The sequence below is a fragment of the Hypomesus nipponensis genome, chromosome 17 (genome assembly GCF_054491055.1).
Source record: "Hypomesus nipponensis isolate SF chromosome 17, ASM5449105v1, whole genome shotgun sequence".
NCBI classification, from domain to species: domain Eukaryota; kingdom Metazoa; phylum Chordata; class Actinopteri; order Osmeriformes; family Osmeridae; genus Hypomesus; species Hypomesus nipponensis.
In genome coordinates, this window is record NC_140377.1 from 17,008,717 (window position 1) to 17,032,259 (window position 23,543).

General features: G+C 43.1%; 1 protein-coding gene across 1 annotated transcript in view; it reads right to left on the reverse strand.

The window, feature by feature from the left end:
• The window catches only part of rabep2 (rabaptin, RAB GTPase binding effector protein 2), a 28,383-nt gene extending 5,382 nt beyond the window's left edge, over window positions 1–23,001 (reverse strand). The window contains exons 1-10 of the mRNA XM_084678606.1: window positions 22,816–23,001; window positions 21,997–22,158; window positions 21,825–21,910; window positions 21,321–21,689; window positions 14,241–14,336; window positions 14,042–14,140; window positions 10,358–10,477; window positions 7,390–7,468; window positions 6,874–7,028; window positions 6,446–6,562 (exon numbers count right to left, since the gene is read on the reverse strand). Of these exons, the coding sequence (XP_084534732.1) occupies window positions 6,446–6,562; window positions 6,874–7,028; window positions 7,390–7,468; window positions 10,358–10,477; window positions 14,042–14,140; window positions 14,241–14,336; window positions 21,321–21,689; window positions 21,825–21,910; window positions 21,997–22,158; window positions 22,816–22,858 (1,326 nt within the window). The 5' untranslated portion in view covers window positions 22,859–23,001. The remainder of the gene's footprint in view (window positions 1–6,445; window positions 6,563–6,873; window positions 7,029–7,389; window positions 7,469–10,357; window positions 10,478–14,041; window positions 14,141–14,240; window positions 14,337–21,320; window positions 21,690–21,824; window positions 21,911–21,996; window positions 22,159–22,815) is intronic.
• Between the last annotated feature and the right edge of the window lie 542 nt (window positions 23,002–23,543).

The following is a 23,543-nucleotide window of genomic DNA, read 5'->3' on the forward strand; positions in this document are numbered from 1 at the left end:
GGATTATTGCTACATTTGAACAATTTACAGTGCATTCGGAAAGTAGTCACAGCACTTCACTTTTTCCACATTTTGTTATGTTACAGCCTTTTTCCAAAATGGATTCTATATATATATATATATTATATATTGTTTTTGTTTTAATAGATAGCAAAAATTAAGAAAGAAAATATAACATGTACAGTTTTCACAGCCTTTGCTCAATACTTAGTTGAAGTACCTTTGGCAGCAATTACAGCCTCAAGTCTTTTTGAGTATGATGCTTCAATCATGGCACACACATTTTCTGTCAGTTTCTCCAATTCTTCTGTGCAGGACTTCTCAAGCTCCATCAGGTTGGATGGGGTGCGTTGGTGCACAGCCATTAGTTTCAGATCTCTCCAGAGATGTTCAATCGGGTTTGGGCTCTCACTCAAGGACATTCACAGAGAAGTCCCGAAGCCACTCCTTTGTCTTTTGTCATCTTGGCTGTTGCTTAGGGTTGTTGTCCTGTTAGAAGATGGACCTTCAACCCATAAATAATAATTTGCCATAGGGAAATCCCATATGCAGGATGCTGGATTTAGATGAAGGATGTGACCATTTACTAATAACTACACACAGGACTCCTGTGACAGGAGGAAAATGTTAATAGAAAATTGCTTAGTTTATCGAGATATAAAACAGTGTTTCATTACCTATAACAGAAAGGGTAGATAAAAATGTTAACTTGAGTCTCGATACGTGGTTTACATTTAGTCATTTAGCAGACGCTCTTATCCAGAGCGACTTGCAGTAAGTACAGGGACATTCCCCCGAGGAAAGTAGGGTGAAGTGCCTTGCCCAAGGACACAACGTCATTTGGCATGGCCCGGGAATTGAACTGGCAACCTTCAGATAACTAGCCCGATTCCCTAACCGCTCTGCCACCTGACTCCCATTTGATGATGACCACCCAGCTCTGGGACAGTGTCCCCGCCTGGCCACCCTGTTCAAAATGTTCTTGACATGCCCCTGATTACAAGCACAGCCACCTACATGCCAAGTCTGCTCCTTCCATCTCAGGAACCGTCAAGCCAACCGACCACTTAACAGTGTCAGCAGCGTACCAGATGGTGATGGAGGAGGTGATGATGGACTAAATTATGGCAGAGTAGAAGTGCAACATCATTGTCTTTGGCAAGTTGAATTTCTTCAGCTGCCAAAGGAAGTACATCATCTGTTGTGCTTTCTTGATGAGGGAGCCGATGTTCAGTTCCCACTTGAGGTCCTGGGAGAGGATAGTGCCCAGGAATCGGAAGGACTCCCCAGTGTTGACTGGGGAGTCACACAGGGTGATGGGGGTGAGTGGGGCTGTGTTCTTCCTGAAGTCCACAACCTTCTCCACTGTCTTAAGAGCATTGAGCTCTAGGTTGTTCTGGCTGCACCAGGTCACCAGGTTGTCAGCTTCCCACCTATAATAAGACTCGTCTCCACCAGAGATGAGCCCAATAAGGGTGGTGTCGTCTGCAAACAAAAGTTTGACGGACAAATGACTGGAGGTGCAGCTGTTGGTGTACAGGTAGAAGAGCCGAGGAGAAAGGACGCAGCCCTGAGGTGATCCGGTGCTGATGGACCGGGAGTCAGAGACTTGTTTTCCCATCTTAACGCACTACTACCTGTCAGACAGGAAGTCTGTGATCCACCTGCAGGTGGAATTAGGCACGTTCAGCTGGGAGAGCTCGTCTTGAAGCCGGGCTGGGATGATGGTATTGAAGGCAGAGCTGAAGTCCACAAACAGTATCCTGGCGTAGGATGCTGGGGAGTCCAGGTGCTGTAGGGTGAAGTGGAGAGCCATGTTAACTGCGTTGTCCACAGACCTGTTGGCTCTGTAGGCAAACTGCAGGGGTCCAGTAGAGGGTCTGTGATGGATTTAAGGTGTGCCAGCACCATGCGCTCAAAAGACTTCATTACCACAGAGGTCAGGGCGACGGGTCTGTAGTCATTATGTCCAGTTGGCCAGGCTTTTTGGGCACAGGGATGATGGTGGAGGACTTGAGACAGGCTGGCACATGGCATGTCTCCAGGGAGGTGTTAAAGATGTAGGTGAACACCGGAGACAGCTAGTCAGCACAGTTCTTGAGGGTGGAAGGGGAGACAGCGTCCGGTCCAGCTGCTTTGTGTGGGTTTTGCCTCTTGAAAAGTCTGTCAACTTCATTTTCGTGAACGGAGAGTGCCACTGAGTTGGTGGGGAGCGGGGGGGAGGGAAGGGATAGTTCAGGGCAGTCCAATTGTCTTTCAAAACAACAGTAGAACTAGTTCAGGTCATTGGCCAAACGAGTCGTTTGTGGAATGGGGGGCTCTGGGCTTGAAGTCGTTAGCAGAGAACTGGCGCTTCAGTCTCTCTGAGTACAGTCGTTTAGCCTCTCTCACCGCCTTGCTAAACCTTTTCTTCGACTCCTTGAATCTGTCCTTGTACCCACTCCTAAACGCGTCCTCTTTGTCCAGCCTCAGCCTTTTGAGTTTAGCTGTAAACCAGAAGCTGATGTATGATGTCACAGCCTCCGTGGGCTCATCCAGACTATTGGAGGCTGTGGAAGAAATTTAGATTTCCTGTGTGGTTACATTATTCATTAATCAAGAGAACTAGTCATTGGATACTAGTTAGTATGTTCTCATGTAAGCTTGCTATTAATAAGAGTAGATTGTGTCTATGTGTCAGGGTTAATAGATGTTTGAGATCAGGAGAAAGTACTGGCTAAATGGTCCTTGTCATGACTACAAGGAGAGCTCCAACTATGAACTCTGTAGTTTGAGTGGTCATGTGTTGGAGCTGTGAATCTCTTTCTCTGAGACTGTTGTAACGTCATTACTGCCTTACTGTCACTATCTATGTTTACATTCTTGTGCCCTATAAAAGATGGTCCTCTGGCCTTCAGAGCGGAGAGAGACTTGATTGAGACCTAAGCCTGGTGTTGTGTTGTCATTTATTGTCAGAGGTCTGGTTTTCTCTCCCAATTTGCAGATTGATAAATAGTAAATCCAGAACTCAACTGAACTTAGTCACTCCGTTTATGAAGAGACGGACAAAACACTTTCTTCATCAAAGCAGTCATGAACATATCCCAGTCAGTAGTCCAAGCACGCCCGCAGATCCTCCATAGCCTCACTGGTCCACTGTTTCGATGTCCTCACAGCAGGCTTACAGCGCTTTAGCTTCTGCCTGTATGCAGGATTCTGGTGGACCATGGCGTGGTCAGAGTGACCCAGTGCTGCTCGGGGAACCGCATGGTATGCTTTACTGAATGTAGAGTAGCAGTGATCCAAAGTGTTCCCTTCTCTTGTAGGGAATTTGATGAATTGTCTGTATTTCGGGAGTTTCCTTTGTTAAAGTCGCCTGGCACAATAACCAAGGAATCCAGATTTTCATGCTCCACACACAGTATCTGGTCGGCGAACACATGTTGAGCCTCGTTGGCGCTAGCCTGAGGGGGCATGTAGACGCCGACCAGTCATCGTCATCTGCCTCTTATCCGGGGGTCAGGTCGTGGGGGCAGCAACCTAAGCAGGGATTTCCAGACTTCCCTCTCCCCGGCCACTTCCACCAGCTCTTCCTGGGGGACCCCAAGGCGTTCCCAGGCCAGCCGAGACACATAGTCCCTCCAGCGTGTCCTGGGTCTTCCCCGGGGCCTCTTCCCAGTGGGACGTGCCCAGAACACCTCACCAAGGAGGCGTCCAGGAGGCATCCTGATCAGATTCCCGAGCCAACTCAGCTGGCTCCTCTCGACGGGGAGGAGCAGCGGTTCTACTCTGAGCCTACTCTGAGCCTACTTCTACTCTACGGACCTCATCCACCCCAGGGGCCCTGCCACCGCGGGGCTTTTCAACCACCTCGGCGACCTCAGCCCCAGAGATAGAAGGGCCCCCCCCGATGTCCCCAGACTCCACGTCGCAAACGTGTTGGTGGAATTAAGGAGGTCTTCAAATTATTCCTTCCAACGATCCAGAACGTCCCCAGTTGAGGTCAGCAGCGCACCATCCAGAGCACTGTTTCCTCCTCATGAGTCGCCGGATGGTGGTCCAGAACCTTTTTGAAGCCGTTCGGAAGTCATTCTCCATGGCCTCGGCCATGGCCTCATTCTGGCCTCATTCTCCATGGCCTCGGCTGACCAGTATGAATGAAGCAAACTCACGTGGCGAGTAAAAAGGTTTACAGTTAATACAAAATCATTCCAAATCAGGATAACAGGGCTGCAGAATCACTGTCACATCTTCACGCCTTTCGTTTTGCCAGAAAGCAGGGAGCAGAGGATCCGCTCTCAGCAGAGAATATATGGAGAGAAATATACCCTGTAACGCTGTGCGCGCTCCGCGCCAGCGAAGTCCCACCAAAGCACCGGCCTGTTTACCTCTCCTACGACGCTTCGCTGTTAGGACAAAGCCGACGGTGGCTTTGACTATAATTCCCACTAAGTCTGCCGCTGGAAGCAGAAAAGTGGGAAATAAATCCACAGTAGTTGTAGTCCTGATGTTTAGAAGTACTTCTCTTGTTAGAGAACCCCGGATATCTTGGCAGAACACTGAATTAACAGACAAAAACTATACAAAACCTAGCGACCGTGGCAGCCATCCTCAGTGCCATCTTGGCTCACCCTTGCCAATAAACTTGACCCAGCACTGAACACTTGAAACTGCTTGAAACCCACCAACATAAGCAACCTGCACCTCCTCACTGGCATGGCCCCTGCCGATATTGTACGGGAAGTTGCCAGCCAAGTCGAGAAAACAAAAGCTACTAGCAATGAACGCCATCCCCTCCATGGATGTCACCGTTCGGCCCAACGGCTAGTCAATAAAGAGCTTTCTCAGCCATGTCCAACCCCTAACAAAGTCTCGGGATGAAACCAGAATCCAACCCTGGATGGATAAGCTTAAGAATGACCCTCTTTCAACTGGCATGGGAATAGCCCCAACTGAAAACCTACCCCCTGGCTCAGAAACATTATGGGCTCAATGGAAAACGCTCAATCGCCTCAGAATGAGAATAGGACAATCTAAAGATGCTCTGGTCAGATGGGGCAGCAAGACTGCCCCAACCACTTGTGAATGGGGAGAAGAAGACCAGACTATGGAGCACTGCCTTGTCTGCCCTCTACTACCCAACCCTTGCAGCTCAAAAGACCTTGCAGTGTTCAACAAAAATGCAAAGGACTGTGTAAAGCAATGGGAAACTGCCATATAATATCACACAAGCGAAACGAAAAGAAGACTACACCAGAGAATTAGAATTCTCATGGTCTAAGAGTCCTTCAGGTCCCTTTTGGCAAACTCCAGGTTTGTGTTGTCACGATACCAACATTTTGACTTTGATACCAATACCAAGTTTAGCATCACGATACTCGACACCAAAACAATACTTGTTCGATACATGATACTTAATAGATCACAAACAGACAGTCCACAAGGGTTGATCATATTTTTTAATTATCAGCCAAAATGACAATGATTCTACCAACAGGCCATTTACACTTAAACGTTTCTCCACCAACCCATTTGCCATTATGTTAACTATACAACGCTATGTTCCCTAAATTTACGATGCAAGTGTCTTTTTAAATTGTCCTTTCTGTCTGAGTCACCTTACATGTAGCTAGCTCTTAGTTCTACTATGCTAGTTAGCTAGTGACTTTTAAAAAGCACCAATATTAGACCCACAAATAACTGTAGCTTAATATATTTGTCATTTTGGGACTCATTTTTCATAATATGCTTGCTTATCATGCTATTTATGATACAGTAGGGTAGGCCTGACATTGGCTACGTATTTCACCATCCTACCAGCTGGCTAGCCAGCTAGGTCATTTGCTAACCTGTTTTATGTACTCAGCGTGTATGTGTCTGCCACTGAAGTGGTTGGCGAGGTTAGAAGTAAGTCAACAAGGGAGGAAATACTGTTTTATTTCAACATTTAGTCATTTAGCAGACACTCTTTTCCAGAGCGACTTACAGTAAGTACAGGGACATTCCACTGAGGCAAGTAGGGTGAAGTGCTTTGCCCAAGAACACAACGTCATTTTTCACGGTTGGGAATCGAACCAGCAACCTTCTGATTAATAGCCTTATTCCCTAACCGCTCAGCCATCGCATTATTATTATGGGGTATTGTGTGTAGAATCATGTGGAGAAAACATTTGAATTTAATACATTTTGGAATACAGCTGTAACATTACAACATGTGGAAAAAGTGAAGCACTGTGAATACTTTCCAGGTGCACTGTAACTTGAACATAAAGTAGAGATAAGTAGCCAACTAGTATAAAATAACATGATGCAGTGGGGGTCGGTTTTCCTCCCATCCTTCCCAGTTATCTTGTCCCGCACATGTGTGCCTGGACAAGATAACCAACCATATTCATTGGTGCCGTTTCATCTAGGCTCAATTAGGCTGCAGGTCTCAGCGTTTCAACATTTAGCAAGAAAGGGGCACCTGTAGTGACTGCGAGAGCTGAACAAAGTCCCTCTGCACCGTCTGGCTGGTGTCCACCTGTGTGCGGAGGCTGATGACCTGACTACGCAGCTCCAGACACTGCTGGTGCATGGCCGCCTAAGAGAGAAAACAGAGAGGGTGGGGGAGAGAGGTAGAGGGAATGAGAGGTGAAGGGGGAGAAAGAGAGGTATAGAGGAAGAGAGAAAGAAGTGGAGAGAGAATAAGAGTGGTGAAAGCGATGTTGGAGAGAAAGAAAGGGGAGGAAAGAAAACATTGTTCTATCACTCCAAGTCACTGCTAATTCCACAGTTAAGAAAAACAGTTCCACTACAGTTTGTTTCTCTACAACACAACCAACTACCCCAGCAGGATCTCCGAAAACAACTCAAGCATAAGGTATTTTAGCCCAAAAGCTATTCAAGTGCTACCTTGTCATTGCTGAGGGCTTTGCTGTCTCCCTGCAGGTGTGAAAGCACCACCTGGAGGCCCTGCAGCTCGGTGCGGCAGGCCTGGAGTTCCACCTGCAGCCTCTCCTTCTGGTACTGGATGTGCTCCGTCTCCGTCTTCAGGCTGGACAGCTGCACTGGAGGGTTCAAACATGACAACGAGAGGGCCAATCCTAAGGCAACTTTTCAAAGAATATTTTACCCTTTTTCATATATTAAAAAAACCTAAATCCCTACACAATCAAACAAAAAGATTAAGCTAACCTAACAAGCATTGTGGAAATCCCCAGTTAGTTTAACAGATAGTCAGTGGAACAGTAAAAGCAGACTTGGTAAATTAAACCTCAGACTTCCAAAAACAAAAAAAACTCACCTTCTAAAACTTCTATTGAAGCAGGGAGGAGAGACAGAGAGAAGACAATCAATACTAACAATTATCAAGTACAGGCTATCAAAATGTTCTCCATTTATGTAGGCGAAGGAAGGATGAGAACCAACCACTCTCCTCTGCCCTCGTGTCCAGCTGCTCTTTTAAGTTTACAATCTCAATGCGCAGACGTTCCTCACAATGTGCCCCCTGGAGAGACACATAAATAATGCATTTATCAAAACAAAATATACAGTGATAAAATACAGTGAGATTATGTATTTTTTTGATCCCCTGCTGATTTTGTACGTTTGCCCACTGACAAAGAAATGATCAGTCTATAAGTTTACTGGTAGGTTTATTTGAACAGTGAGACACAGAATAACAACAACGAAATCCAGAAAAACGCATGTCAATTGTTATAAATTGATTTGCATTTTAATGAGTGAAATAAGTATTTGACCCCTCTGCAAAGCATGACTTAGTACTTGGTGGTAAAACCCTTGTTGGCAATCACAGAGGTCAGACGTTTTTTGTAGTTGGCCACCAGGTTTGCACACATCTCACAAGGGATTTTGTCCCATTCCTCTTCTTCAAGTCATTAAGGTTTTGAGGCTGATGTTTGGCAACTCAAATCTTCAGCTCCCTCCACAGATTTTCTATGGGATAGGCTAGGCCACTCCAGGACCTTAAAGGTGACATGACATGAAAACTTCATATTATGAGGTTATTTAACATTAATATGAGTTCCCCTAGCCTGCCTTTGGTCCCCCAGTGGCTAGAATTGTAGTGTAAACCAAGCCCTGGGTGTTCTTCTCCGCCTTTGACAAAATGAAGGCTCAATTGCGCTGTTTGAAAATCTCCCCCTAGTGACGTATATAGGGGGAAGGTTACCTCCCCTCTCTCTGCTTTGCCCGACCAGATCATCTGGCCCGCCCATGAGAAACTGAGCTACCCCCGTGCAAGGGCGAGTGCAATGTCGTTTTTTCCTGGAGAGACATCATGGCGAGCAAACAAACGAAGCATAACAGTTGCTCAGTGCTTGGATATACAAATGCAAGCACACATCTTTTTTTTTGTTCCTTCATCCGAGCCTCTGCACAACCCGTATCTTAATTGTATTTTCGCTGGAAATGCGCCGACACAACTTCCCAAAGTGTTGTATGTCTGCGCCAAACATTTCCTCAACTTGAGCCAACTCCAAGCTGGCCTTGCTGAAATTAAATTCTGGATCATTACTAAATCTCCTTGGTCAAGCTACAAACCTTGGACAAGTAAGTTAACTAACGCTATATAATTTTGTTGCTTTACTGTATATGGTTACCTAGCTTGCTACCCTTAGAATGTGGCTTTAACATTAGCTCTGCAGCTGAGTTACTGTTGCTAACGTAAAGATAAATGGCATCAAGTGTGTGTGTGAATACAAACGCTGTAACGCGAGTGTTGTACACTTCTTTGTTATTTGGATAACCGTTCTGCTGTTGGTGTTATGGCTCGCGATATCCGCCTTTCTCCACATTGAAATGAATGTGTGCACCTCTGCAAATCAGGGTGATCAGAAGAGAATGGCTAAATTCGAGGCATCTTACAGCAACGGGGGCAACGAGCCATTGCGATACATCCTGTAAACATTAGCGCATGTTGCCGCCCCTCTCCTCCTCATTAGCATTTAAAGCTACAGACACAGAAACAGCGCGTTCTGAGGAAAGTTGATTGTGGGACCACTTGTAGTGGCTATAATTCTGCACCATGGCTGAATTTCATGAAAGAGACTTCAGATACAGTATTAGGGGACAACTAAGGCCTAGGAAGAGGAGCACTCCCTTTAAAAGGTGACATGACACGAAAACTTCATTTTATGAGGTTATTTAACATTAATATGAGTTCCCCTAGCCTGCCTTTGGTCCCCCAGTGGCTAGAATTTTCGATAGGTCTAAACAAAGCCCTGGGTGTTCTTCTCCGCCTTTGACAAAATGAAGGCTTAAACGCTCTGTTTGAAAATCTCCTACAAGTGACGTAGATACGAGAAAGGTTACCTCCCCTCTCTCTGCTTTGCCCGTCCAGATCATCTGGCCCGCCCATGAGAAACTGAGCTACCACCGTGCAATGGCAAGTGCGATATCGGTTTTTCCTGGAGAGACATCATGGCGAGCAAACAAACGAAGCACAACAGTTGCTCAGTGCTTGGATGTACAAATCCAAGCACAAGTCTTTATTTAATTCCTTCATCCGAGCCTCTGCGCAACCAATATCTCAATTTTATTTTCGCTGGAAATGCGCCGACACAACTTCCCAAAGTTTTGCATGTCTGCGCCAAACATTTCAGCCACTACTGTTTCCTCAACTTGAGCCAACACAAAGCTGGCCTTGCTGAAATTAAATTAAATATCTGCCTTTCTCCACATTGAAATGAATGTGTGCACCTCTGCAAACCAGGGTGATCAGAAGAGAATGGCTAAATTCGAGGCATCTTACAGCAACGGGGGCTACGAGCCATTGCGATACATCCGTTGTAAACATTAGCGCATGTTGCCGCCCCTCTCCTCCTCATTAGCATTTAAAGCTACAGACACAGAAACAGCGCGTTCTGAGGAAAGCTGATTGTGGGACTACTTGTAGTGGCTATAATACTGCACCATGGCTGAATTTCGGGAAAGAGACTTCAGATACAGTATTAGGGGACCACTAAGGCCTATATAAAAGCATCCAAAAACAGCATGTCATGTCACCTTTAAGAACTTGTTACCTATATAAAAGACAGCTGGGAGCCAGAAATCTTTCTGATTGAGGGGGTCAAATACTTATTTCACTCATTCAAATGCAAATCAATTTTTAACAATTTTGACATGCGTTTTTCTGGATTGTGTTGTTGTTATAATTCTGTCTCTCACTGTTCAAATAAACCTACCATTAAAACTATAGACTAATAATTTCTTTGTCAGTGGGCTAACGTACAAAATCAGCAGGGGATCAAATATTTTTTTCACTCACTGTACATTTCAATCGCTTATTTAAAACAGAAGGACTTGATTCTTGTGGACTTACAACAAGTGAGCACTGACGTTTGATAAACAAGGGAGCCACACACACTGTAGATACCTGTAATGCTGGACTAAAACATGTGTTGGTGTCTCCTCCCTCATCTGTCTCCACTGTCTCCTGTCCCTTCAGTCTGGACAGCTCCATACACATTCGCCTCTGAGAGAGAGACAACGCTGACTGGGAAAACACAAAAAAACATTGAAAAGCCAAATCTGAACAAACACATGCATCAATACAGAAAGCAAAATGTTTTCCTCAACACACATTTACACTTGAAATATACACTCACTGGACACTATTAGGTACACCTTGCTGATACCAGGTTGGACCACTTTTTGACTTCAGAACTGCCTTAATTCTTTGTGGCATACTTTCAACAAAGTGTGGGAAACATTCCTCTGAGATTGTGGTCCATATTGACATGATAGCATCACACAGTTGCTGCAGATTTGTCGGCTGCACATCCATTATGCAAATCCCCGTTCCACCACATTCCAAAAGTGCTCTATTGGACTGAGATCTGGTGACTGTGGAGGCCATTGGAGTACAGTGAACTCATTGTAATGTTCAAGAAACCAGTGTGAGATGATTTGAGCTTTGTGACATGGTGCATTATCCTGCTGGAAGTAGCCATCAGAAGATGTGTACAATGTGGTCATAAAGGGATGGACATGGTCAGCAACAATACTCAGGTAGGCTGTTGCGTTTAAACAATGCTTAATAAGTACTAAGGGGCCCAAAGTGTGCCAAAAAAATATCCCCCACACCATTACACCACCACCACCAGGAGCCTGAATGATACAAGGCAGGATGGATCCATGCTTTCATGTTGTTTACGCCAAATTCTGACCCTACCATCTGAATGTTAATGCTGAAATCGAGACTCATCAGACCAGGCAGGTTTTTCCAATCTTCTATTGTACAATTTGGGTGATCCTGTGCTATTGTAGCCCTGGTTTCCTGTTCTTAGCTGACAGGAGTGGCACCCTTCTATTGCTGTAGCCCATCTGCTTCAAGGTTCAACGTGTTGTGTGTTCAGAGATGGTATTCTGCATACCTTGGTTGAAACGAGTGGTCATTTGAGTTACTGTTGCCTTTCTATCATCTCGAACCAGTCCGTCCATTCTCCTCTGACATCAGCAAGGTATTTTCGTCTGTTGGATTTTTTTTTTCTGACCATTCTCTGTAAACCCTAAAGACTGTTGTGCGTGAAAATCCCTGTAGATCAGCAGTTTCTGAAAAACTCAGACCAGCCAGTCTGGCACCAACAACCATGCCACGTTCACAGTCACTTTCTTCCTAATTCTGATGCTCGGTTTGAACTTCAGCAAGTTGTCTTGACCACGTCTACATGCCTAAATACATTGAGTTGCTGCCATGTTTAAGTATTTTATTGTCAGGTACACAGAACAACACAAGGTCAGACTGGGCACTAAAATTCTTAAGACAAGACAATGCAAGCACCTGGCATTAAATAACATAACAAATAAATACACAGAACATAATTTACATCTATGCTGAGTTTAAATAAGTACAACTTCCTAAATATACAGATAACAATAAATAATACACTATACTAACCCTAAACTAGAGAGGGTACAATTTCTGGGGAAATTGTAGGGTGTGCTTGCTTGCTTGCTTCAGATGCAGGTGGGTCCGTTTTCCCTTCTAGTGATATTTTCAAGCATTTAGCCTACTCATATTGCATAATTCATTAAGAACACCCTTTGATACAAGGAACCCCCTTTGAAACAAGCTACTGTAACAACGTTGTCACTGGCAGTATTTCAGATGGAATTGCAATTCAAATAGTACCGTCTGCTAACTGAAAATAAGCCCACCAAAACGTAAATAAGTTTGATATTAATGTAGGGGGACATGGTTAATTCAAAAGCAGTTTGCTAGAGGAAAGGTAGCTGCCGTTGCTATCCACACTCCACTGATTGTTTGAAAGTGCAGGAAATTAGAACGTTTCTTTTGTAAGGGATAATTAAGCAATAAGCCCCAAGAGGCCGTGGTTTGCGCTGATTTTAGAACAGGTAAGGGGAGTTGTTAGGCACGACGCAAAGCAGAGTTTTCGCCAGTTTTGTTTCGCCATGAAGGGGCTTATTTCCCCGATAATTACCGGCGTTCTATACATTATCCCGCTTATTACCCGGCTACTTGCCAACAAAAATAACGTAACAGTGTGTCTTTTTACAATGTATTTGTTACCATTCAAATTGTTGATCAGCAGAGACAGAGAAATGGTTCGCCAAAGACGTTGAACTTCATAGTCTTTGAATGTTCTTTAAGATTCAAATCAGCTGACGTCGCTAAGCAACAGAGTACGCTGGGGTTGAAAAGTTACCGGACTACTTGCGGAGTGCTACGAAAGACGTGAATCCGAGGCAAAAAAGCCACTTCCCCGGAACAGCGGTCAATTATGCATAGCAACGGTCAAATATAAAAACATTGTTCACCGCAGAACATTGGGAAGCCCCATTCAAGTGAATGGAGCATTCTACAGCATTAAGAACAGCTGTGTAATAAGACATAAAAGTTTAGCCATAGCTGTGGCATTGAAGACAGTACTGTAGCCTACTACACTGCCAGTCGGCGAGCAGAGTCTGTGACACTGTGGCTAACGTCAAAACAAGACGCAGTCTCACTCAAATTCCAAGTTTTACACAAATAACAAACTATGCTGACCCGCTGGCTGTCTTCGCAATCGCCATATCTAACACTGCTGTCCATTTAGTTGTAGAATTTACCCTGGTACGAAATTAAGAAAATACTCACCAGACGCAGATTGACAGTTGACTGAGTGTCAACACTGTTGACAACACTGTTGTCGCTGCCGCTATCGTTAATGGAGGCTGACAGGCTCTCACGTAGCAAACAAATCAACGTTTTTACAGCAATCTATATTAAAATCTCACCACCTGGCTGTTTTCACAAAAGTCATATCGTCATAACATTTCCCTCTGTCAGTTTTTTCATGTAAAATTTAACTATAAAATTAGGCACAAAAAATACTACTATGATGCTTTCTTGCATGGCTGTCGCCTAAAAGACGAGGCGGTCTCACGGGCGACCTGCACTCGCTCAAATTTCAATGACTGTCACAACCTAAATAAAAAATGCGAGAATGCAGTTCCACTCGAAATCGCTTTCTCTACAGAGCCAAATAGTTGTGATTTTTTTGGGGTGGTATTTTTCACTCGTAATCCAAGCTCCAATTTGCGAGCTAGAAAGTCTCTATCACGTTGTATCCATGCGTCGTTGCTAACGTTTGTTGACGTGGTGACGTAGCTTGCACATGTTACCCATCGTCGACAAAAGGCCCTTTGTCCCCACAAAAACGTTGTAACCTCCTAAACTGTGCAATGGAACGCAAATCCAAATAGAAGCAATCGAGACCAAGACGAACCTTTTGACATCGACGTTGTCTATGTAGTCCAAATATTGCCTGAGCCTTAGGGGCGCGAAAATAATAAATAATAATAAAAATATATGTGAGATAACAATGGTTTGTGCCCGCCGAAGGCAAGCACACCCCAATAATAAACTTCCTAAATATACAGATAACAATAAATTATACACTATACTAACCCTAAATACACAAAACCTATTACAACCCTATAACCTATTCTAACCCATGTGATTGGCTGATTAGCTATTTGTGCTAATAAGCAATTGAACAGGCGTACCTAATAAAGTGGCCGGTGAGTGTAAATGAAATGCTTCCTTGCTACTCACCAGACGGCTCTGTACGGCATTCTGTGATTGGCTAAAAGATTTCTGCAACTCCAGGAGCAGGCCTTCGGAGGTCTGAACCTGAAACTGGAGAACTGAAACCTGCAAACACACACACCTTGGTTTTGAAGAAATGTCCTCATTCATCTCTCAGGGGCCAATATCTTTAATAAATGTGTGTTTATGTGTGTGTTCATTTCACCTGCTTCTGTGTCTCAGCTGTCTGGGTTTCTAGTTCTCTCTCCAACTGCTCCCTCTCCTCTCTCAGTCGACTCAGCTCTCCCTGTTGCTCCACCACCTGTCGTCCAGGAGAGAGCACAAACCTACATCAGACCCAATGTGAACAGCAGGACCTAGTGTGAAGAAAGTCATGTCAGTGTAAAAGTCAGTGTAGTGTAGAAACGGGTTAAGTTTTCGTTTCTCTGAGTCCATTCAACTTTGCCCTTCTCCGTTTACTTCCTTGGAGTGACTGGTGCTGTGGTCTGACGTGTGTATTTAATAAGATAATGAAACTAGTTATTTATTTTCCTTCTCATGAATGGATTTATGGAACGAATTAAACAAACAAAACTTATTTAACTTACAGAGGAGTCCGTTCTAATCTATAGTTCTTTGTTCTGTCTTAACACGGGAGACATAACGTGCCCCGTCTCACGTGGGACCCGCCGACACGGTCAATGACTGTTTTTGCGTACAACTGCCACACCCCCGGCCTGGGTCACTGCACCATCTTAAACCTCTTAAGAATCCTGTTAAATTTGCCTGAAAACGCCAAAACAGCACACCCAAAGTAAATTGAAAGCTGTTCTTGAACCATTTGGAGTACATGCATATAAATGGTCTCTTTTGAAAGGTGACACTCTGAAGTTATTACCCCTGTTGTCAGGACCCCTGTAAGTCCTACTGGTGTTGTGTAATAGAAGCTTGAACACAAGGAAATTGAAAGTTTCTATCTCTGCCTAGATTTTGTTTTGAAAACAGAAGCCTGAAGAGGCCAAGAGGTGGTAGGTATTAGCTGGAAGACAAAATTGGACCACAGCTTGAAGCCTTACCCAATTAAAGTCAAAAGTCAAACATAAGACCACAATATATTAATATTTGACACGTTTTTATAAGAGTACATCCAGGCGTTTTGTAAAAGGGCCTTCTGGAGACTCAAAAATGACTCTTTTTGACCAAGGTCAAATACTTCAGATAAAAAGGTATTATTTGTCTTAATTGTTATCTCTAATGAAAGGTGGTACTTAGAACTATCATATATAATAGCTATATCCCCCATTAGTATTGCTGAAACACAAAAACTGAAGCATGAACACATTGGAGTGCTTTATTTGATCCCAGGATTGGCGCACAAGAAACACAGCTTGTGTCTATAATAGTGCGTGAGAGACTGGAAAAAATGCGAATGCAGAATGAAGTAACAAGATCGTGGCTATGTGTGGATATAATTTATTGTTTGGACAACTACTCGACATGGTTAGGTACTTTGGACCTTTGGGGTCATGAGGTAAAACATTTAGTGTTATGTGTGGGAGTAGGGCTGGGCGATATATTATTTGAGGATAGAAAAACATTGATCATTAATATCGTCAAATCCCACTCGTTACGGCAATATTTAGGTATATATGAAGCACAGTGAAATAGGAGTGATTGGTTAATATTAACACTCAATAAAGTAATTTCAATTAACCAAAAAATATTAGCAGTTTTTCGTGTGGCACGCAGTTGTCAGATTTGGCCTAAATTAAAACAGCTGTAATTCAGTCCTATTTTGACATTAATGTGATTGTGGTCTGAAGATAATCTGTTCCAAATTTGGTGAATATTGGATACATTTTGTAGGAGTAGGGAAAATTTTTAAATTCGTTCAAAATGGCAGCCGCATCAATTCAGCTGGTATCACAAGTTAACGTGTGTCAGACACGGGATTGCCCCCTAGTGGTTGGATGACAACTTTTGTGGATCTCTTTGGAACAGGGTCCCCAGCACCTGTACCACGTTTTATATCAATTTAGCAAATGTTTCCTGAGATATGACGTCACTTCCTGTTTTAGCGGCTTCATCTCCAATTTTGATCAGCTTTACCAGAAAAGCAGTTTTCAAAATCAAAAACCATGTGAAAAGGTTTGTGAGGCTTGATCTGAAGATAATTGGTGCACAATTTTTGCTTATTGTAGCGCCACCTAGAGGTGGAATGTCACGACATATTTTGGACCTCTTTAGAACAGGGTCCCCAAAAAACTTTATATTCATTCATTCAAAATGGCGGTCACGTCAATTTGGCCACATCAAATTTGCTTGGCTGTAACAAACGGTTGCGAAAATTAAAACGCCATGGGATAATTTTGTGTGGCTTGGTCTGAAGATCATCTGTGGCAATAGGATAGGATTCTAGAAGAATTGTAGGAGGAGTAGCGAAAAAACGCTTTTCCTTAACATTCAAAATGGTGGAAAATCTTCATAACCAGAAATTGACGTCATAGGGTGTGTTGAACTCGTCTTGATCCAGGGAATCCAAAGGTACCTCTTTTGTGAAAAACGGTCATACAGTTCAAAGTTACGTGTGTTTCACAAGTCCAACTTTGACCCAATGGTGGCGCTAGAGTGCTCGAATGGGAGAGGTGGAATGTCACGACATATTTTGGACCTCTTTAGAACAGGGTCCCCAAAAAACTTTATATTCATTCATTCAAAATGGCGGTCACGTCAATTTGGCCACATCAAATTTGCTTGGCTGTAACAAACGGTTGCGAAAATTAAAACGCCATGGGATAACTTTTGTGTGGCTTGGTCTGAAGATCATCTGTGGCAATAGGATAGGATTCTAGAAGAATTGTAGGAGGAGTAGCGAAAAAACGCTTTTCCTTAACATTCAAAATGGTGGAAAATCTTCATAACCAGAAATTGACGTCATAGGGTGTGTTGAACTCGTCTTGATCCAGGGAATCCAAAGGTACCTCTTTTGTGAAAAACGGTCATACAGTTCAAAGTTACGTGTGTTTCACAAGTCCAACTTTGACCCAATGGTGGCGCTAGAGTGCTCGAATGGGAGACATAAAGAGGGGACCGTCCTGAAATAGTGTGCCAAATTTCACAACTTTTTTACCATACGGTTCTAGGGGCTGCCAGACTCCAATGGCAGAAGAAGTGTAATAATAAATATAGCTGCAAGCAGCAATCAAAGGGGCCAAGCATCATTCAATATGGAAATTCAGTAGCTAAAGCAGCAAAGCAAAACTTTTCATAAAAAACATTAATATCATTTTGAGACAAAATGCGCTGGCTACATGTAGCAGCGTTATATCTACAAAGCACAATAACTCCGCTTCTTCTTGACTATAAATCCCCTGACAATGAAACGTTATCGTTAGCATTATGATTATACTGCTCGACAGCTACTGTGGCATACCTGGTTTCGCTAAACAAATAATCCAGTGTCACGACATGTTTGACGACTGTGGCTGGATTCGATTCTACGACCTTGCGTTCCAAAGCAGCCCGTCTTATCCCAGTGAGCTATTCTCGCTGCTGAAAAATGCTGTGTTCGGTTACATTATTTAAAAAATGGAAGCTGTTTCTCCCGTGGCGAGCTTTGTCAGATTTGACCCAAGTATAAACAGCTGTAATTCAGTCATATTTTGACATATCAAGGTTATTGTGGTAAGAAGATGATTAGATTGCATGCTCGTGATGACATTTCCAAAGTTTCGACTCCATACGGTAAACCGTCGCAGAGTCAAGGCCTCACGTCCGCTTTGGCGTCCTCTTTGTCAAAATCATTTGCGCGTTATTCGTGAACGGTTTGACTCATTGCTAAAATTTTGATAACTTTTTGTCGGCACGGTCTAAAGATGATCTGTTGCAATTTTCATGAAAATCAGAGCAACGGCCTAGGAGGAGTTCGAAAAAGTTGGCATTTCTTAAAATACAAATGACGGAAAAACCATCATGACGACAATTACGTCATAGGGTTCAATTGAATCGTCTGCCTCCAAGGAATCCAATGATACCTCAATTACGAAAAACGTTCTCACAGTTCAAAAGTTGTGGGCGTAAACGCATCTCCAACTTTGACGCCTTGGTGGCGCTATAGAGCTTCAGGGATCGACATGAAACTTTGCTGAGGATAATCAGGAGACTGTTCCAAATCAGTGTGCCAAATTTCTAAACTTCGCACTAATCGCTATACATAATAATAATAATAATAATACTAACAAAAACAATAGGTGCCACAGCAACTTCGCTGCTGCTTGGCCCCTAAATATAGCTGCAAGCAGCGATGCGGGTTCCTCCGCAAAATGGCAAAATATTATAAACATGTACACTCCAGAAGATCGAGACTTGGACAACTTGGACAAGAGAGCAAAACGACTTTACGTTTGGCCAAAAACAATTCCAGACTCTCAGTCAATGCACAACTAACTAAAGTCATGTGGGCAACTGGGCTAGGGCAGCGTTCATATTCAGCTCCTTGCAAGAATAGCCTGTGACGGTTTAGCAGCCGGTTTAGCAGCCTACTTGTGGAAAACTATTTTCCACAAGTCTTTGTGTTTTTGGACATGCCGCACTGCATCCTGGGTACCCAAGTGGCTGACGCTGATTATTTATCTGTGCTCCGACTGCGTGATATGAGTATTCGTTTTTGGTCAGCTTTGGGACAAAGGTTAAGAAACGGTTGACATTTCAAGTTGAAATTGCATGAAATTGTGCATGGTATTTCAGATTGATATCATCCTGTTTAACTAAACAGATAATCAAAATTGATGACAGGCCAAAAGATAATGGCTGGATTCCAACCAACTACCTTATACTTTACAGGTCACCATCCCAGCCCATTGAGCTATTCTCAGTGTTGAATAGTGTCATGTTCAGTAACTGAATTAATTTCTCCTGTGGTAAGCGCTGTTAGATTCAGCCAAAGTTCAAACTGCTTGTACATTTCCTATGAAAATGGGACAATGGGATGACTCGGTTGCTGCTGTAAAGAATAACTTACTTATAGTTTTTTTAAAAGGTTGTTTGGAGTGCCATAACTTGTCATGGAAGGGAATTTCAAATCATGCCTAGCATCAGTGGGGATGTGTCCTGGCTTAGGTTACTGAAATGAATTTGTGCAACAGACAAGGGATCCACCTGAACAATGAATTTACTTCATTACAGATAACCATTAGCGTTATCTCTACCATGCGTAGACTACAAGTAGCTAGCTACTGTGGTGAACCTGGCTTGTTTTGCAGTGGTTTACACAGTCTCGCTAAACAGATGATTGGAGTGTTGTGATGGGCTCAAATAAACACGCATTGCTATGTTTTACAACCGGAGGATTTATCGGAAGACTCGAAACCATTTTGACAGAATTTTTTTTTTTTTACTATACCTCTGACTGGTTTTGAACCTGTAACCCTTTGCTTACCAGCTCAACATCTCAGCCAATTCAGCCATTACCAGGCATGGTTTACACAAAGTTCAATAACTGGATAATAAAAAAAGCTGTTTCTCCAATGGCAAGCATTGTCAGATTTGGTCCAAGTTCAAACAGCTGTAATTCAGTCATATTTTGACATATCAAGGTGAACCTTTGCATGGTACTTCAGAGGCATGTCACCTTAAAGCTTATTAGGTTTGAACCATCCTTCAAAAATACATTTGATTTAGTGACACAAACATATTGAGGCAATGTGGACATTTACATAAATACAGCCCTTTCAGCCATTTTGTACTTGATTCAATTGTCTGAAGTAACGTTTTAAAATACCTCAATGATACATATCTGTACAAAATGTCAAGTCAATTAGGTGCAAAAAGGTTTTCCAAAACTATGACTGTACAGGAAAATCCATCATGGCGGACCTCATGGGTCCTTGAGGCTTTCATAATCATAATAGGAATACTAACAAAAACAATAGGTTCCCTCCTACCGGAGGAACCCTATTAATAATACCAACAATTTCAAGAGGGGTTCCAAATCCTAATAAAACTAACAAAAACAATAGGTGCCCTAGCAGCTTCGCTGCTTGGCCCCCAACTAGCCTCTCTATGTGGTCATTTTATATAAACTATTTATTAGGGCTGTGAAAAATAACGCATTATGATTAAATTACAGGATTAATTCGTTATTTTTGTTTAACGCATTTAACATAATATAACCACAATTCCACCCAATCTGCAACTTCTGGATGAGAAGTTCGTGTTCCAAAAAAACTAAGATGGAACATCCAATAAAACCAAGGTGATATGCACACTGAGTCTGCGGGAAGACGTTATCGCTCTGGATAAGAGCGTCTGCTAAATGACTGAATGCTAAATGACTAAATGTTATTGTTTCACTGAAGCAATACCAGCCTAAAAGTAACCTATACCACCTCAATGCAAAGCATGCATTGGTCGGCGAGGGGAGTTCAAGTAGAATGCGCCAAACCACCCTCACTGAACAGCGTAGGGCCCTCACTAAGTCTGCCTGTGACAAGGTGACTAGCACAGTTGTCAAATGTATTGCAAAAAGCTGTAGACCGATTGATATTGTTGAGGACGAGGGGTTCACCAAAGTTTTGCGAGTGGCAACGGGTGACTCGAACATCAAGGTACCGCAAGTTCAAAAGCGCAAAATCAAAGACGCACACAAATGACAAACATTCGGAAAATTGGTAATATGTAATTAATCATGATTAATCCACAGAAACCTGTGATTGATTTGATTTTTTTTTTTATCATTTCACAGCCCTAGTATTTATTCATTGAATTTACAGAAAATGTGCCATATTGGGATATGGATCGTAATTGGGATGTGAAAGGATCTATATCAGGATATGAGATTTTGGTTATATTGCACAGCCCTATCAGGGCTTGAAATTGCGACCATTTTGGTTGCATATGCAAATAATCATTATGGGTGCGACCTGTTTTAATTTATTTACAAAATGCTCCCTGACCGATCTACCATTCTATCCTATTAGTTAAACTTAATCTTTACGTTCTTAACATTAATGCAGATTTTAGATTGGTTTAAAATTAGCCATCAATCACTTAATGTCACTCCGCACTCCGTTGTCATGAGACACAGAGCTAACTAGTGCTCAAAATTTGAAGAGCTGAAAAGACAATATGAATATTTTAGGTGGATGCTCCTAAATTTATGCTGGTGCTCCTAAATTGGGAGCACCAGTGCTACCAGGTAAAAAGGTTAATTTAAAGCTGTTTATGGGGGAGTTTGTCTAGCATTCAAGCCCTCTTTGTAAATTCTGTGGAAGTGTATGAGGATTTCAGGCTATTCAGGTTTATTTACCTGCGCGTTCAGTGCATCCCAGTCACTGTGTGTTACCAGCCGGTGACCTGGGGGTGGTAAGTAGATAGCCTCGGGCACGAGTGTTCCCGTGGAGACCAGAGATGCAGTATCGTCCTGAGGGGGAGGGCGCCTGGGCAGAGAGGGTGTGTCCAGCGAGAAGGAGGAGAGAGAGGCACTGTCGCAGTGATGGGAGAAATAGCCTTCCATTAGAAGCCCTGTCCCTTCAGACTCAAGTTCTGCTGAAAGGCTGTATGGTCTGTCACTCTGAATTCTGGCTTCTGGTTCTTGGAAGCTATTGGTGGGTGATTCTGATGTCTGGCTCTCTGATGCGCAGGTTCCTGCATTTCCCCTACCCTTCTTCACACTGCTCTGTAAAACAGAAAGAGAGGAGGCCAAAACAACAAATATAAAAGGAAAAATTATTAGCAAAATGTGCATGTGTATATGCGTACATATATAATGACTTGGAAGTATCACACTTTCTGAAAACATAAACAAACACACCTTATCTGTGGTTCCACCGTTTTTCCTCCACTGGGCACGCTCAGACTGGAGTGTAGATATTCTGGCCTCATACTGTGACGCTGTCTCTATAACAGGAGCAAGTTTCAATGGTTGATACTTTTTGAGGAGACATCTCCTGTTGACCACTGTAAAACTCTTCTCAGACAAATACCTCTGAGAGCCTCTTGGAGAGACTGGATCTCCTGGTCACACTGTCTCTGTAGCTCACCCAGCTCCTCCTGTTTGCTCAGCTCACAAATTGTTGCCACACCCTGCCAGTGCTCCAGTTGAGCTCTGCAATCGGCTAATTGGAACTGCAGGCTCTCCACTGTGTCTGAAAACAAGTCTTGCTGATTTTGCTTCCAATATAAATATATATAACCTTTCATTTAGGTGATGACATTTTATTTGAAAGGTGACCATTAGACAGTTAGAAAGTAAAACCAAAAGTCACTGTGAGTGAGACCAGGTTTAGGAAAGTCTTCAGACTGGGAGTGCCATGTAAGCGTTAAATTGTTCTCAACAACTGCCAACAAATTACTCATTGCTGTAACACAAGTGTGCCCTAGTAAGTCTACGATAAACTGGCAGGCTTCTCATTGTGTGGCACCTTCAACCACCTGTTGTTAGTCAAACTTTTCAGTTTTGGATTATATAGAAGAGACAATCATAACTCGCATGAACCCCGTGACAAAACAGTTTGTCGTCAATCTAGGGCTAAAATCAAGCTGTGTTTTCCGTGAGGATGCATACGGCGAGTTAGCTAACTTCAAGTGTTACGTGTTTCCCGTCAAAAATAAATATTACCTGACACTGATTGCTTCACATCCAACTAATATCATTTTGATATTCTCTGTCATTTTGACAGTATAATTTTTTTTAAATGACAGTCGTGAAAGAAAGATCAAACACTTGTTGCATGGAGCAAGCTAAGACTAGAGTAATACCTTTTATCTAGCGCTAGCGAGCTGATGTACTGTAGGCTACTTACCAATGTCTTCATTTTGAGATTTTGCTTTCTCTGACGAATCCATTTAACACAAATCATTTGTTTCCAAAGAGTTTGATGACGAATTAAAATGTATCTTTGCAAACTAGTTTCAGGCAAATTATATCTCCAGGTCAACTTCAGGAAACAACTTCCCCGGTATGAACCAACGGATATTACGTAAACATCCTCTCGAAATGATTTTTTCATAGACTTCTATCAGAGAATAGGTGCGTTCGACTTACTGCAGCGCCGGTGTCACCTGCAGCCGCCTGCAGCTCGGCTGACTGAAGCAGCCAATGGCATTCTCAGCTTCAAGGCAGCCGGCTGAAGGCGCCGCCGGTGCTGCATGAAGTCGAACACACCTAATGGCTGTTTATCAATCCGAAGAACGCTGAGAACGCAAGTAGGCTACATTCATTTGAAGAACGTTCTTGCAAGCGTCCTTGCGAGAATGGTCTTGCAAGGACGCAAGAACGGAGAATGAATTGAGATGGTTAGGGTTTTCCTGGACTCGCAGCATTATGATAACCCTGACTAACTTCAAAAACTAGATAACAAAGCTAAAAAATGGTCCCTCTACCTGTAATTTTACGTTTTCTGTAGCCCTTGCTAACTTGCAGTACCTAATGGCAGAGAATGTCTAATATAGAGAGAACTGCCACTCTCGGGAAACGTCTGGGTTCTGAACTGGTTGAAGTTCCATGTGAGGGCGCTAACGAGTTTCAAAA